The 12,371-nt window shown below is 39.1% G+C and overlaps 3 protein-coding genes across 6 annotated transcripts; all 3 read left to right on the forward strand.

Annotated features, from left to right (window-relative positions):
• The first annotated feature begins 1,078 nt into the window (after window positions 1–1,078).
• Window positions 1,079–8,996, forward strand: LOC131682119 (zinc finger protein ZFP2-like). 2 transcript variants are annotated; one of them, XM_058963352.1, is made up of 6 exons: window positions 1,079–1,126; window positions 6,769–6,888; window positions 6,967–8,051; window positions 8,113–8,511; window positions 8,575–8,708; window positions 8,772–8,996. In XM_058963352.1, the coding sequence occupies exons 2-6, from the start codon at window positions 6,858–6,860 to the stop codon at window positions 8,926–8,928; spliced, it is 1,806 nt and encodes a 601-aa protein (XP_058819335.1). In that variant the 5' UTR covers window positions 1,079–1,126; window positions 6,769–6,857; the 3' UTR covers window positions 8,929–8,996. The 2 variants fall into 2 exon arrangements, with proteins under 2 accessions (XP_058819335.1, XP_058819336.1); XM_058963353.1 differs by lacking the exon at window positions 8,772–8,996 and having other exon boundaries at window positions 8,580–8,710.
• LOC131679311 (uncharacterized) lies at window positions 3,100–3,549 on the forward strand. The gene has a single exon (XM_058960018.1). It carries the CDS (start codon window positions 3,100–3,102, stop codon window positions 3,547–3,549), a length of 450 nt encoding a protein of 149 aa, XP_058816001.1.
• A 1,160-nt stretch (window positions 8,997–10,156) lies between the features above and the next one.
• LOC131679244 (dynein regulatory complex protein 8) lies at window positions 10,157–11,328 on the forward strand. Of its 3 annotated transcripts, none has more exons than XM_058959923.1 (4): window positions 10,157–10,292; window positions 10,565–10,805; window positions 10,883–11,093; window positions 11,150–11,328. In XM_058959923.1, the coding sequence occupies exons 1-4, from the start codon at window positions 10,271–10,273 to the stop codon at window positions 11,237–11,239; spliced, it is 564 nt and encodes a 187-aa protein (XP_058815906.1). In that variant the 5' UTR covers window positions 10,157–10,270; the 3' UTR covers window positions 11,240–11,328. The 3 variants fall into 3 exon arrangements, with proteins under 3 accessions (XP_058815906.1, XP_058815908.1, XP_058815907.1); XM_058959925.1 differs by having other exon boundaries at window positions 11,269–11,328; XM_058959924.1 differs by having other exon boundaries at window positions 10,883–11,328.
• Window positions 11,329–12,371: the final 1,043 nt, after the last annotated feature.

Below are 12,371 nucleotides of genomic sequence, written 5' to 3' on the forward strand. Positions count from 1 at the left end.
CGTAAAGAGGATTGGCAACATTGGACCAATCATTGGTCTTTTTTAAATTTTGGCAACCTTTTATTTTTAGTTAAATTTCAAATGACTTAACCCGAATGCTTCAGTTAGAAGTTAACTTTGCGCATTTAAAAATTTAAAATTAAGTGTTTAGTTTTATTTTGTAAAAATCAGTGCGATAAATAACATCGTATAAAGAATTTAAGCTTTTTCCGGTTCTCAACTGATCCGCAACTAAGAACGAAATGCATTGATTTTTGCCGCTTGCCGTCTGATTGGGGTGTGACAAAAAACAGTCGAATTTGCAGCGTAAGATAAATTTGAAACAGGTACATATGTATAAGTGGAATGCATACACAAATTTGTCAAAATTTTAGTTGCACTTTAACTATGAGCTACCTTCATATTTCCACTGTCGGTGGAAGAGCTGCTCCGGTGTTTAAAATAGTGCTAAATTTGAATATCAGTGAACATATATTTTTTAATAATTGTCATTAAGCAAAATATTAACATTATTTAAATGTTAATATTATTAATTATAATCACATAATAACGATACTCCCCACGCATTCGAGCATTGTTATTCTTCGTGTCCGATAGGTAGACGTTTTGAGTGTTCAATAGGTAGATTTGCTTCAGTCTTTGCGCAACTGTTCTTTATAAACTGTGGTCAAAACAAGAGGGCGACTCGAAAATGGCTTAATCAACATTTCATAACAACACTCGGCGAAATAATTTTTTTTCCAATTTTATCAACGAAAACGTTATTATATAAAACATTTTAGTTATGCTTCCGAAAACTAGTACTGTTTTAAAGTGTTTCAATACATTTGAAAGCGCAGTATGCAAACACTGTCAAAATACGATTTAATTTTCTGAAGCGAATTTTCAAAGCTATCTTTCTCGATTCGACATCATTGCGACTTCGGCCCTTTGGTCGACTCATGATCGATTTCTTTTTGAAAAAACTCAAGATTTGGCATCTCTTCTTAGGATGTACTCAACGCTGATGTACCTCTGATAAGAGTGTATAAAGGAAGAAGTTGGGCTAACTTGGTGCATTCAATTTTGTTTATTATTTATTAAGTTCAATAGCTGTCAATTCCCAAAGTATTTCTTGGATGCAGATAGAAAATAATAATAGAAGAAGGAAAAGAACCGTCGAGGAGAGTAAAGACGTGTAATTAAGACAGTCCCGAATTTTTTTTTTTCCGCGAATTAAAAGAAGTTTAGGATTGGTTTCGAGTTTTTCCGGTGTTGCGAGTGTCCGGGATTTCGGATTACGGTGAAGTGCAGTAGCTGTTTAGTGGAAAAGGAGGACAAAGGACGATTTTATTCATCGGCAAACGGCGTGTCAAGATGGCGACGAAAAGCGCGAAGAAATGGCGACAGAAATAATATCTAACGAAAAAAAAAAATGGCGACGAATAGTGCGAAAAAATAGTGACAGAAAGAATAAGAGATTTATCAATAAAAAAAAGCGAAATACAGTGGAAACGGAAAATCGAAGACTAAACTAAATGGAAAGTGGATAGAATAAAGATTAATACATGTTACGAAAAAATAAAGTGAATACACAAAATAAGTGAGCAAAAATGATTAAGGATAGCAGAATAGAGCGGATAATTGAAAGCAGGAAGACAAGCGGGAGAATAACAAGAATGCAAGCGAGAAAGAAACAGAACATCCTACAAGGCAGTAAGGAAGAACAAGGAAACAGTGAAGAGAATTTAGAGGTGACCATGGAACTGGTTAACCGGAACATTCATTTCCCGTCACATCCAGCCCACGTCGGTCGACTCTTAAAGGAAGGCGGAATAACAAACATCACAGACATTCAAAAGATCGGAATGTTTCGGTACAAAATTACAGCTGGCAACAAGAAAGAAAAGGAGAGGATAAGAAGTGCGAAAATGGAACATCAAAATCTGAAGGCCTACGAACCAAGGACGAAAAACCAAACAATCTGCTTCATCAGAGGAGTACCATGCACATTCAAAGAAGAGGAAATTCTGGGCAATCTGGAGACAGAATTTGAAGTGTTGCAGGTGGAGAGGATAAAAAAACAAGGAAGAGACAATCAGCTACAGGATACACCGAACATCAAATTAACCGTTAAAGGACCAAATACACCAGAGCGAGTTAAAATTTATGGATGCTGTTTCAGAGCGGAGCTTTACATATTTCCGGTCAGACAATGCAAGCAATGCTGGAGATTCGGACACGGAATCAAACACTGCAAATCCAGACCGAGATGCAAAAAGTGTGGAGGAAGACACCAGGAAACACAATGCGAAGAACGAGAAAAATGTGTAAATTGTGGAAAAAGACACGACGCCCAATCAAAAACCTGTCCGGAAAGAGCCAGAAGATGGAATATCTTGGAAAAAATGAAAAAAGGAGCTACGTACCAGGAAGCAGAGACCATTTACCCAAAACTAACCAACAAGTACGCGGAACTAGAAATCGAAAATGAAGAAGAGGAAGAGGACACTGACAGCTGCGAAGAAAATGTACAGGGGGACGCAAACGAAAAACTGGAACACGACGAACATACAGGAAGGAAAACCAGCAGAATCAAACAAAGGGAAGAGGTGGAACCTATTTCTCAACTGCTAGCACCAACAACGGGAAATGGAGAAAAGAAAAGACCGTGCAGCAGGTGTCAAACAAACCCGTACAGCTCAACGGAATTCGAGAGATTTGTAGAAAAATTACGGCACGAATTTCTGATAGAAACGAGAGCCAGAAAGTGGATAGACCCCCTCAAAGCAATCCACGCAAGAATCGTGGTGGGAGTAAACGAAGCAAACAATGTAATTGAAACTGACAGATTGCTTATCGAAATAGCACAAGCAATACAGCACCTGATCAACAGCAATTCGGCAGAACAGCAGGAAAGCACAGATACCAGAATCGATGAAAGAAGCAGAAGTGTCGTGTAAAAAACTAAGAATACTACAAAACAACATACAAAGCATACGCCCAACAGAAACAAGAGAGGAACTATACTACTATTTAAAACGAAACGAAATAGCGGCAGCGCTGTTACAGGAAATTTGGTTAAAAAAAGAGGAACATTTCAAAATAGCGAACTACAGAATGGAATCGAATAGAAGGAATGCAGGATACGGCGGAGTAGCAATACTAATTAGAGAAGATGTGCAATACGAATTGGTCGACATGGGTTGCTTCTTACCAGTCGAAGTGGTAGCAGTGAAAATAAAGAATAATTTCGATCCGATCACACTCATATCAGTCTACGTACCACCGGACCGCGATCAGATACAGGAAGTGAAAGAGAAAATAAGAAAGCTTTTCGATGCCATGGAAGTTATCAATGGAGAAATTATAGTTGGAGGAGATTGGAATGGCCACCATGAAACATGGGACCCCAAAGGGAAAACATGCCCTAAAGGAGCGTTGATAAATACGCTGATAGAAGCGTCTAAATTGTACCTTCTCAACGACGGAACTCATACATGCCTCACCACCACAGACAGAAGAAGTTCAACGGTAGACCTCACCCTACAACAACGGGAACAGCAGTGAAGGCAGGGTGGAAAGTAGAGGATCAGGAATTTGGAAGCATTCACTTAGCAATATTAATCGAAATCTCCAGCGATATCCCAGTGGCGGAAAAAACGACAAAAAGGATCAACCAAGAGAAAGCGGTAGAACTCATAAACCAAATCCAGCCGCAATACATGTATGACCCTCTCGAAATGCAAAGCATATTCGACGAATGTTTAGAAGGAGCTAGTTACACAGTGAAAAACAAGAAAGGCAACTGGTTGAAAAAATGGTGGACGGAAGATATAAATAAGGCATATCAAGATAAAAGAACAGTACTTAGAAACTACAACAGAGAAAAAACTCAACAAAATTACATAAAGCTGCAAAAATCAAGAGCCACACTCAAGAGACTAATAAGGAAAGAGAAAAGAAGATACTGTCAGGAAATATCAGAAAAAGTAGATGAAAACACACCAAGCAAACAACTATGGAACATAATAAGAGGATTGGATACCGCGTTGACCAAACCGGTTGGATATAAACCAAAAAATAATCAAGAAGATGGACAAAAATTCATGGATTATTACTATGAAAACAAACTTAAATCAATAAGGCTACCGAGAGCGAATACAAAATCCGATCTAAGAGGCTACGAAATGGTAATAACAGAGGAGGAAATCATAAAAAATCTTAGGAAAAAGAAAACACACTCAGCACCCGGTCCAGATGGAATGACATACGCGATACTGAAACAAATACGGCCGGACATTCTAGGAAAAGTTAGCGAAATGTTGAACGAAGTGTTTGTCTCGGAGAAAATTCCTGAAAAATGGAGAAACACGGAAGTTAGAGCAATACCCAAACCCAACAAGGACCCAAATCTGCCCTCATCACAAAGGCCAATATGTTTGCAAAATGTCTGCCTCAAGCTGATAAATGGAGCTGTTAAGGATAGGATTGAAGAAATCACCGAAATCGAACACCTGATCCCGAAGAACTCTTTCGGATTCAGGAAAAATTGCTCAGCTACAACGTGCGTGAACTATCTGGTAAACCGGATCTACCAAGCAAAACAAAATGAACAAATCAGCATGGCAGTATTCATGGATATGACGCAAGCTTTCGACTCCGTGGACACTCAAGTGCTGCTGAACGAGATGGCGAAAATAGGTATACCAAAAAAACTGATGTCATGGCTACACACCTACCTACAAAGAAGAATAATGACCTTCAATACCACCGAAGGGAACATAAAAATAGAAATCAGCGAAGGATTGCCACAAGGATGTCCTCTTTCTCCCACACTTTTCAACATTTACACAGCGCAACTCCATTCGGTCGAGGAAGAAGGATGTGAGTTAATTCAGTACGCGGACGACTTCACACTGATCGTAACAGGAGATACTATTGAAGAAGTGGAAACCAAAGCTAACAGATTTCTCGAAAAATTCGCGGACAAAATACGAACTCTGCAACTAAAGATCAATCCATCGAAATGTGCAGTTGTACCATTCACCCTGAAACGTACGGATCACATAAGGATAAAAATCGCAGCCGAAAAAATTGAGATTCACAACACCCACAAACACCTAGGAATCATATTAGACAGAACCCTTACATTCAGGAAGCACATAGAAGATAGCAAGAAACGAAGCTCAGAAAAACTCAAAATAATTAAAATCCTGAGCAGACGAAACACGAAAGCAAATGCAGAGACACTAGTAAAGATAGGAAATGCCGTTATACGAAGCAAACTCGAATATGGGGCGCAAATATACGGAGGAGCAGCTAATTCAAATATTCAAAAACTACAAACAGTTCAAAATGCATACTTGAGAAGTGCAATGGGCTACCTAAAAACAACGCCAATCCATGTGATTCACGCAGAAACAGGACAACTACTGATCGAGGACCGGATAGAATGGCTCACTTTGAGGGACGCCATAAAAAGCTCATACCATAAAAACCAACTGCAACCATTCATCGAAGAAGCATTGAGACAAGAGGGAGGAAACGGATCGTACCTAACGTCCATAGCATCAAAACATATAGACGTAATACACCAAGTACATCAGAAAGACAGAAATATGCCATATCTATGTAGAAAACAGTATACGGATAGACAAATCAGCCTTCGAATTGAGCCAAATTTAGCAGAAGACCAGCTAAGAAAAGCACAATGGAATGCCGACATATGGAAACAACAATTCCTGCAGACAAAGGAACACAAATATAAAAGATATACTGAGATCTACACTGATGCCTCAAAGACCGAGGCAGGGACCGCAATAGGGATAACGGATGGCACAGGAGAAATCTGCAAAAAGGAAAAAATCAGCGATAAATACTCAATAACAAACGCAGAACTACTCGCAATAGATAACGCAGTAAGGATAATTAAGGAACAAAATTACACCAAGGCAGTCATCTTTACGGACTCTAAAAGTGCCTGTCAAATCCTGCTAAACAGATATACAATACAAGAAAATTTCATAGCCTGGAACATAATAAAGGAATTAAAACACGAAGGAAACCCGTACATCAAAATTCAGTGGATCCCTAGCCACCAAGGAATAGAAGGGAACGAAAGAGCAGACAGGCTAGCAGTATCAACCACTCACGGAAACCAAACAGACTTTACAACGTTGGTCCTATCAGATGCCCTTGCACTGGCAAAAGAAGAAATATGGGAAAGCTGGAAAACAAAATACAAAGCTACATCTACGGAAAAAGGAATAAAACACTTCGAAATAATGGAAGAACCCGGAAAAACAATATGGTCAAGAGGACTCGCACTGACATCAGACGAAAAAAGGATACTAAACAGAATAAGAACAGGGCATACACCCACAAAAGAAAGAAGATACACATGGGGATGGGAAGACGAAGAAGAATGTGACCTCTGTGAAGAAAGAGAAGACCTGGAACACATATTGTTCATCTGCCCACGTTATAATATCGAGAGAAACGACTTTCCAGCCCTGGAGTACTGTAAACCACTGAAAACCATCCTAAAAAATAACGAGGAAATGGATATGAAACAAATAGTACAATTCCTAAAAACAACCAGGATACAGATCTAAAAATAATGCTTAATCCATAGAAAAAGCGACACTCGATAAATAAACACCAATAACGGTAAAAAACTATTAAGGAATTTAAATAAACGAAGAAAAAACAAGACAACTCTGGCAAGATGGACCGTGAACGGTCTTAGCCGTCTGTCAATTCAGACACTCCAAACAAAAAAAAAAAAGAAAATAATAATAATGAAATTATACAGTTTTGATCTCAATTTCAATTAATATTATCAATAGTGTAAACAAAATTCTAATACTTCTATCATGGAAGAAGTTATAGAGGAAGTTTTTCTGGGTAAGATGCTTTTAATTTGGTATAAGCTAAAAGAAGCTTCGCTACCTTTTCTAAGACTACCTTTTCTTCATTTCGCAGTCAAGGAAGAACCGGTCGACTTTACATTACCAGCGATTAGGGTCGTTGCCTGCCCATTGTCGGAGGGTGAAGTTACCGAAACCCGACTGGATCAATTTTGTCGCTTATGTTTACGCGAACTTCCAGATCTGATTCCGCTGAAGTCCCGTATACAAGATGTTCTGATTACGGATATGTTTCAAATGCTGATGGGGTTCAGTATGACCCATTCGCGTCTTAGGTTTCCCAGGAAGCTTTGCAATGAGTGTCTTTTAAAGTTAGACTACGCTTACAACATCAGAAAGGAGTTCGAGGAGTCGGATGTGTTTTTAAAAAAGCTAAAACTAACAAATGAAGGGGCCCTTGTTGATAGTTTGCATAGGTATCAGAAGGACATCAGTCTTCAGCCTAGTCCCTTTCGTGTGAGGACGGTGAATAGTAGCTCCTCTGTCACCGAAATTGAACCCGAGTATCTTGTCGAACAATCAACCGAAGAGTTGATAGAAGAAGAACGACTGGACGATATATCTGCTCCAGAAGATGAGCAAACTACTTCAGAACATGTTAAACCTATAGAAAAGAAACGCAAGTGTCGCCGTTACAATATAGAAATGAAGGAAACAAAGCTGGATCCAAACAAGTGCTACATATGTTCTCAGGTTTTTGATTCCCATGATAGTTTAAATATCCACCTTCCGGTGCACGTGGATATGATCCCCTATTCTTGCAAACAATGCACAGATGAGACCGGTTCGAGAAAGGACGTAAAATCTCTGATTTTACTACACCGTCACTTTCGAATGCACGCGGGTTCAATCAAGTGTCCGGAGTGTCCTTTTCAGACTTGCACCGCAGTCGGGTTGTACAATCATATGCAACGCTATCATGGAGAGGAAACCGATACGGAGTACACTTGTGAGATTTGCGGCAGTAAGATGACTAACAAAAGAAATTATGACAGCCATATGCGGTATCACAAAGCGATTGATGAGGGTCGTTACACTTGCAACTATTGCGATAAAAAGTTTGCCACAAATGCCCGGATGGTTCGGCATGAGCGGAGTCACACCAATGAAAAACCGTTCCAGTGCAAATATTGCGAGAAGGTTATTTTTGCCTTTAATACAAACAATGTAAACATCTAGGTAATTCTCATTTTTTTTTCAGAGCTTCAACAATGAAACCTCTATGAACACTCATGAACGAACGCACACGGGTGAAAGAGGCTATCGTTGCGATTTTTGCGGAAGCTGCTACCGCACTAACAATGCCCTAAAAGAGCACCTAGGGCATGCCCATTCGGAAATCACCGGCAGTAATCCTCGACGTCAAACTAGCAAAATATTCTTCTCGGAACCGGCCAAGTGTGAAGTCGTGGGATGCGACTTCAGCACCATAAGTCGGGCTAAATACTATAGCCACAGGAGCAAACACGAAATGAAGTATCACTGCCAGACATGTTCGGAACGATTTCCCAGCCGTCAGCGACTAGATCAACACACGTACAAGCACACCGGTGTTAAGCCGTACTGTTGCGAGCTGTGCGGCAAGGGATTTCGGTTTAGGGTACATTTTTGTTTAGATTATGTAGTATAAATGAATTCAACATGTTTGATATCTAAATTGCAGAGCAGTTTCAACGAGCACTTGGACAAACACGGAAACGTTCGGTCCTACTCGTGTGAGATTTGCGGAATGTCGTTTGTTCGCCAGCGTACTTTGAAGGAGCATCGACTAAAGCATAAAGAGGGAATGAACTACGCGTATGTTATTCATAATAAGATCTAATTCTTGCATACGAGTTGCTTAAGCTCTTCCATTTAAAGGTGCCGTGTCTGTGGTAAAAAGTTCAAGTATCGCGCGGATCAGTCGAAACACGAACGCACACATGCTGAGCCGGAAATGAAGGATGAATCGGTCACATTGGATGAATCCCAAGATGGCATGGATTTGATCGAAGAGGACACCGATGAAATTCAGTGAAAGGTGCTACAATTATTGGCTTGATTTGTGGTTTATAACTGTGATGATCAATTTATTGAAAATGAAAATTGTAGTAGTCAGTTGGATGACAGTCCAATTTTGGATTTATCTTCTGTCCTGAGTGACACAATTTAATGTTTAACTTAATAATCCATTTTTTTTTAATCAACCATAGAGTAGACCCAATAATGTCTTATTTAGCAATTGTTTTGTATACATTTCCGCATTTGTTATTTGTGTTTTTATATTTATTTGTGACGATAGCCTGTTAGCGCATTTGAATTATATCAGGAATATACTGCCAAGTATCGCCTGAAAAAATTGGCAAAATTCAAGTCAGTACTTGTCGATTTTGTAACTACGAGCCCGAGAGCTCGGAACATACACCCTGTCATTGTGCAGCATTATTTCTTCAAAAAAAAGCAATACTTTGGACGGCATATTATGATGCCCAGCGATGTATGGCATACCTGTCTCAAGCAGATCATCAGCTACAAAAATAAAACAAGCACCGGACAGGGGTGACACATATGGGCATTCTCGCTCCCGACATCAATAGATTCGGCCAATATGTAACATTTATAGCAAACAGGGGGAGCCACAAAAAATAACCTGAATAGTGGTCGAAGTGGCAAAGATTCCTCCAACAGAATATAGAGGGAAGTTTCGATTTGGATAGTTGCAAGAAATCGTTTTTGCTGACATATAGTTAATAAGTTAGTTGTTTGCCACGAATAATCTATTAAAAGGGTCATGAACTCGAGTGTAATAACTAGCGAGGCATAAGGATCCTCATAACCGGCTATAAGAATACGTTTAGCTATATCGTTTCACAGTGAACCTAAGCAGGTTTCGAAAAGGACGTTCAACGATTCTGGTTGTGCTTCGAAAATTAAGCTAATGGACTCATCATCTCTTGTAATTTCAATGTAACGTACGATTTAGTGCAACAAAGCGAGCTGTGGCAGATAATGCTTGAACGTGACTTTCCTACTTCAATATGACTCGTATGATATTGGATAAGCCATAATTGCCAGAGAAATATTCTACTCATTTCTGTGTATGACTATGGACATTGATAAGAAGGATGTACAAGGAACAGACGATATAGGATTAGTAGGACGCAATGCATGCAGCGGATAAACAGCGTCCATGCAGTGTGCCGGTGTAGATGATCCAGGTGATTTCGTACCTATATGCGATTTGAATGCAAGCTGTGTTTAATAAACTGTTCTACTGAAGCAACAAGTGAATAACCGTGATGTCGGTTTCCATTGACAACCAGTGTTGTTACATCGATCATCATTTTTTCCAGGCGGAGATAAGTTTTTCAACGTGAGTGATGGCCGATTTGGACTATCCCGGTAAGTTCCCAACGTTTTTCCCACTTACATTTCTGGTATATTTACAACGAATTTCGTTCAACGTATATTTAAAGAGATGTGTAGTTATTAGTACATATTACATAAGAAGATGGAAAACAAGCAGATTGCATAGATAAGGCTTTAGAATTTTCCGTTTATTAAATGGAGGTTTGGGAAGCTTCAATTGTGAATTAATGATGCGAATATGAGTAATTCGAAAAACATTGCTGGATAAATTTAATCGGTTCTGTTTTCTTATTCAATAAATCCAGATATCAATCCGGAAAACGAGCTGGAAAAACGCATCGCTGATGCTTTTCTTATATTTGATCATCACGGCAATAAGACGGTGGATGTGCGGGAGGTCGGCACTATTCTACGATTCCTAGGCTGTGTACCAACGGAAGCGGATGTCAATGAAGTAATTTCGGCGACCGAGTTCGAAGATTCCAACGGAACGGTTCATCTGTCCAAGTTTCTTCCTTACGTTAGCCAGCTGATTGCTGAACATAAGTAAATACGTTCATCGACATACCGCTACGCACGTGTACTTACTAAATATTGTTAAATGACTGATTTCTTTGGAATAGATTGGAACCGGCACCTCCGGAAAAGCTCCTTAAAGCATTTCGTGTTTTGGATCAGGAAGGGAAAGGTTTGGTTGATCGTGAGTACATGACTAAACTAATCACAGAAGAAGGCGAACCGTTCACCTCGGAGGAACTAGAAGAAATGATGGCCGTTGCTGTCGATATGGCGACCGATAAAATACCTTACGAGAACTACTTGAACCAATTATTGGTAAGATTGATGTTGTATTCGTAGTAAGAAGATTACGTTTCTATTTACTGAAATAGCATGAACCGCAAGATTCTATCTACTATTTGGCTGACCAACTGAAAAATCAAATCAAGCGAAAAACTATTTTCAAATTTTACAGAAGATAACCTATACCTATCTATTTTCCTCCTAACAGGTCGACTTCTAAGATTTCTGTAATACGGTCTACTTATATACTTTTTTGAAATCTTGCAAATGATTAGTTTTATTGCACTAATGTTCGTTTTGTAGCCGCGGTTTTCAACCGTGTTTATCCTACGCAACCTCCTTTCCGAAAGTCCCTTTAATGGAGCCCCATCCACGAGAAAGCCAGATTATTCTAATATACACAGTGTTACACAGTCCATACTAAACTTGAAGGCAATTTGTTTATAGTTATACAAATCGATGGTAGGGTGCTAATGAAAATGATGGTCATACTAAATCTACAAAAGGCATAGTGTGAAAAACTTAAGCTCCTCGGAAAGTCCATATGCAAAATTTAACCTCAAACGAGTATGATTAAGGATTGCCGCAAAATCATCAATTCTCAAACATTCTCACTCGTGAAAAATCCCGAAATTCGTATTTTCGCTGGCAAAAGTTTTAGAAATGCGTAAAACTTCGAAATGTGGTTTCAACCCGAAAAAAATCTTTGTTTATTAAGAGGAGGTTCTCATACAAAATATTCAGACAACGGATCGCCTAGAAAAGCTCCAGAACTAGTACCGAAACAGCGGGTAGTAGATATAAGAAGAGTTCGAGTGGGTTAAAAATTCATTTTAGGCTACTTGCAAAATGCACTCTACTTACATTTATATTTTTTCCCTCCTAATCCTATCTCTTCTATTTCAGGTTATCTTTCACTTGCACCTTCCAAACCTACAATTTCCATAGCCTTTTTTAAAAATATTTTGCTTCAATTTTCTTCACCTTCTATTAATCAGAAATATTCCCATTTGATTTCCTCCGTTGCAATATTATCAATCTCACTATTTATTTCTATCAGCTTCCAAAAAAACTCCCACAATTCCTTCAAAATCTATCTTTTTTATCGCAATCTGCTAGGGTGTTGAGCCTATTTTCGCCATGTTTCTATTATCACCATACCCATTTGAAGCCATTGGTTAGAGCAGCGTCTGCCATCTTTGTTCAACGCATTGAGTCAAATGGTAGCGCAATAATAGGGGCGCTCGATTCGAGCTTTCGTTGTGCACAAACAACAAAATTTCACCGTTTTCAGCGCATTTGTGTTATTAT

This window comes from Topomyia yanbarensis, chromosome 2 (genome assembly GCF_030247195.1).
Source record: "Topomyia yanbarensis strain Yona2022 chromosome 2, ASM3024719v1, whole genome shotgun sequence".
In the NCBI taxonomy this organism is placed as follows: domain Eukaryota; kingdom Metazoa; phylum Arthropoda; class Insecta; order Diptera; family Culicidae; genus Topomyia; species Topomyia yanbarensis.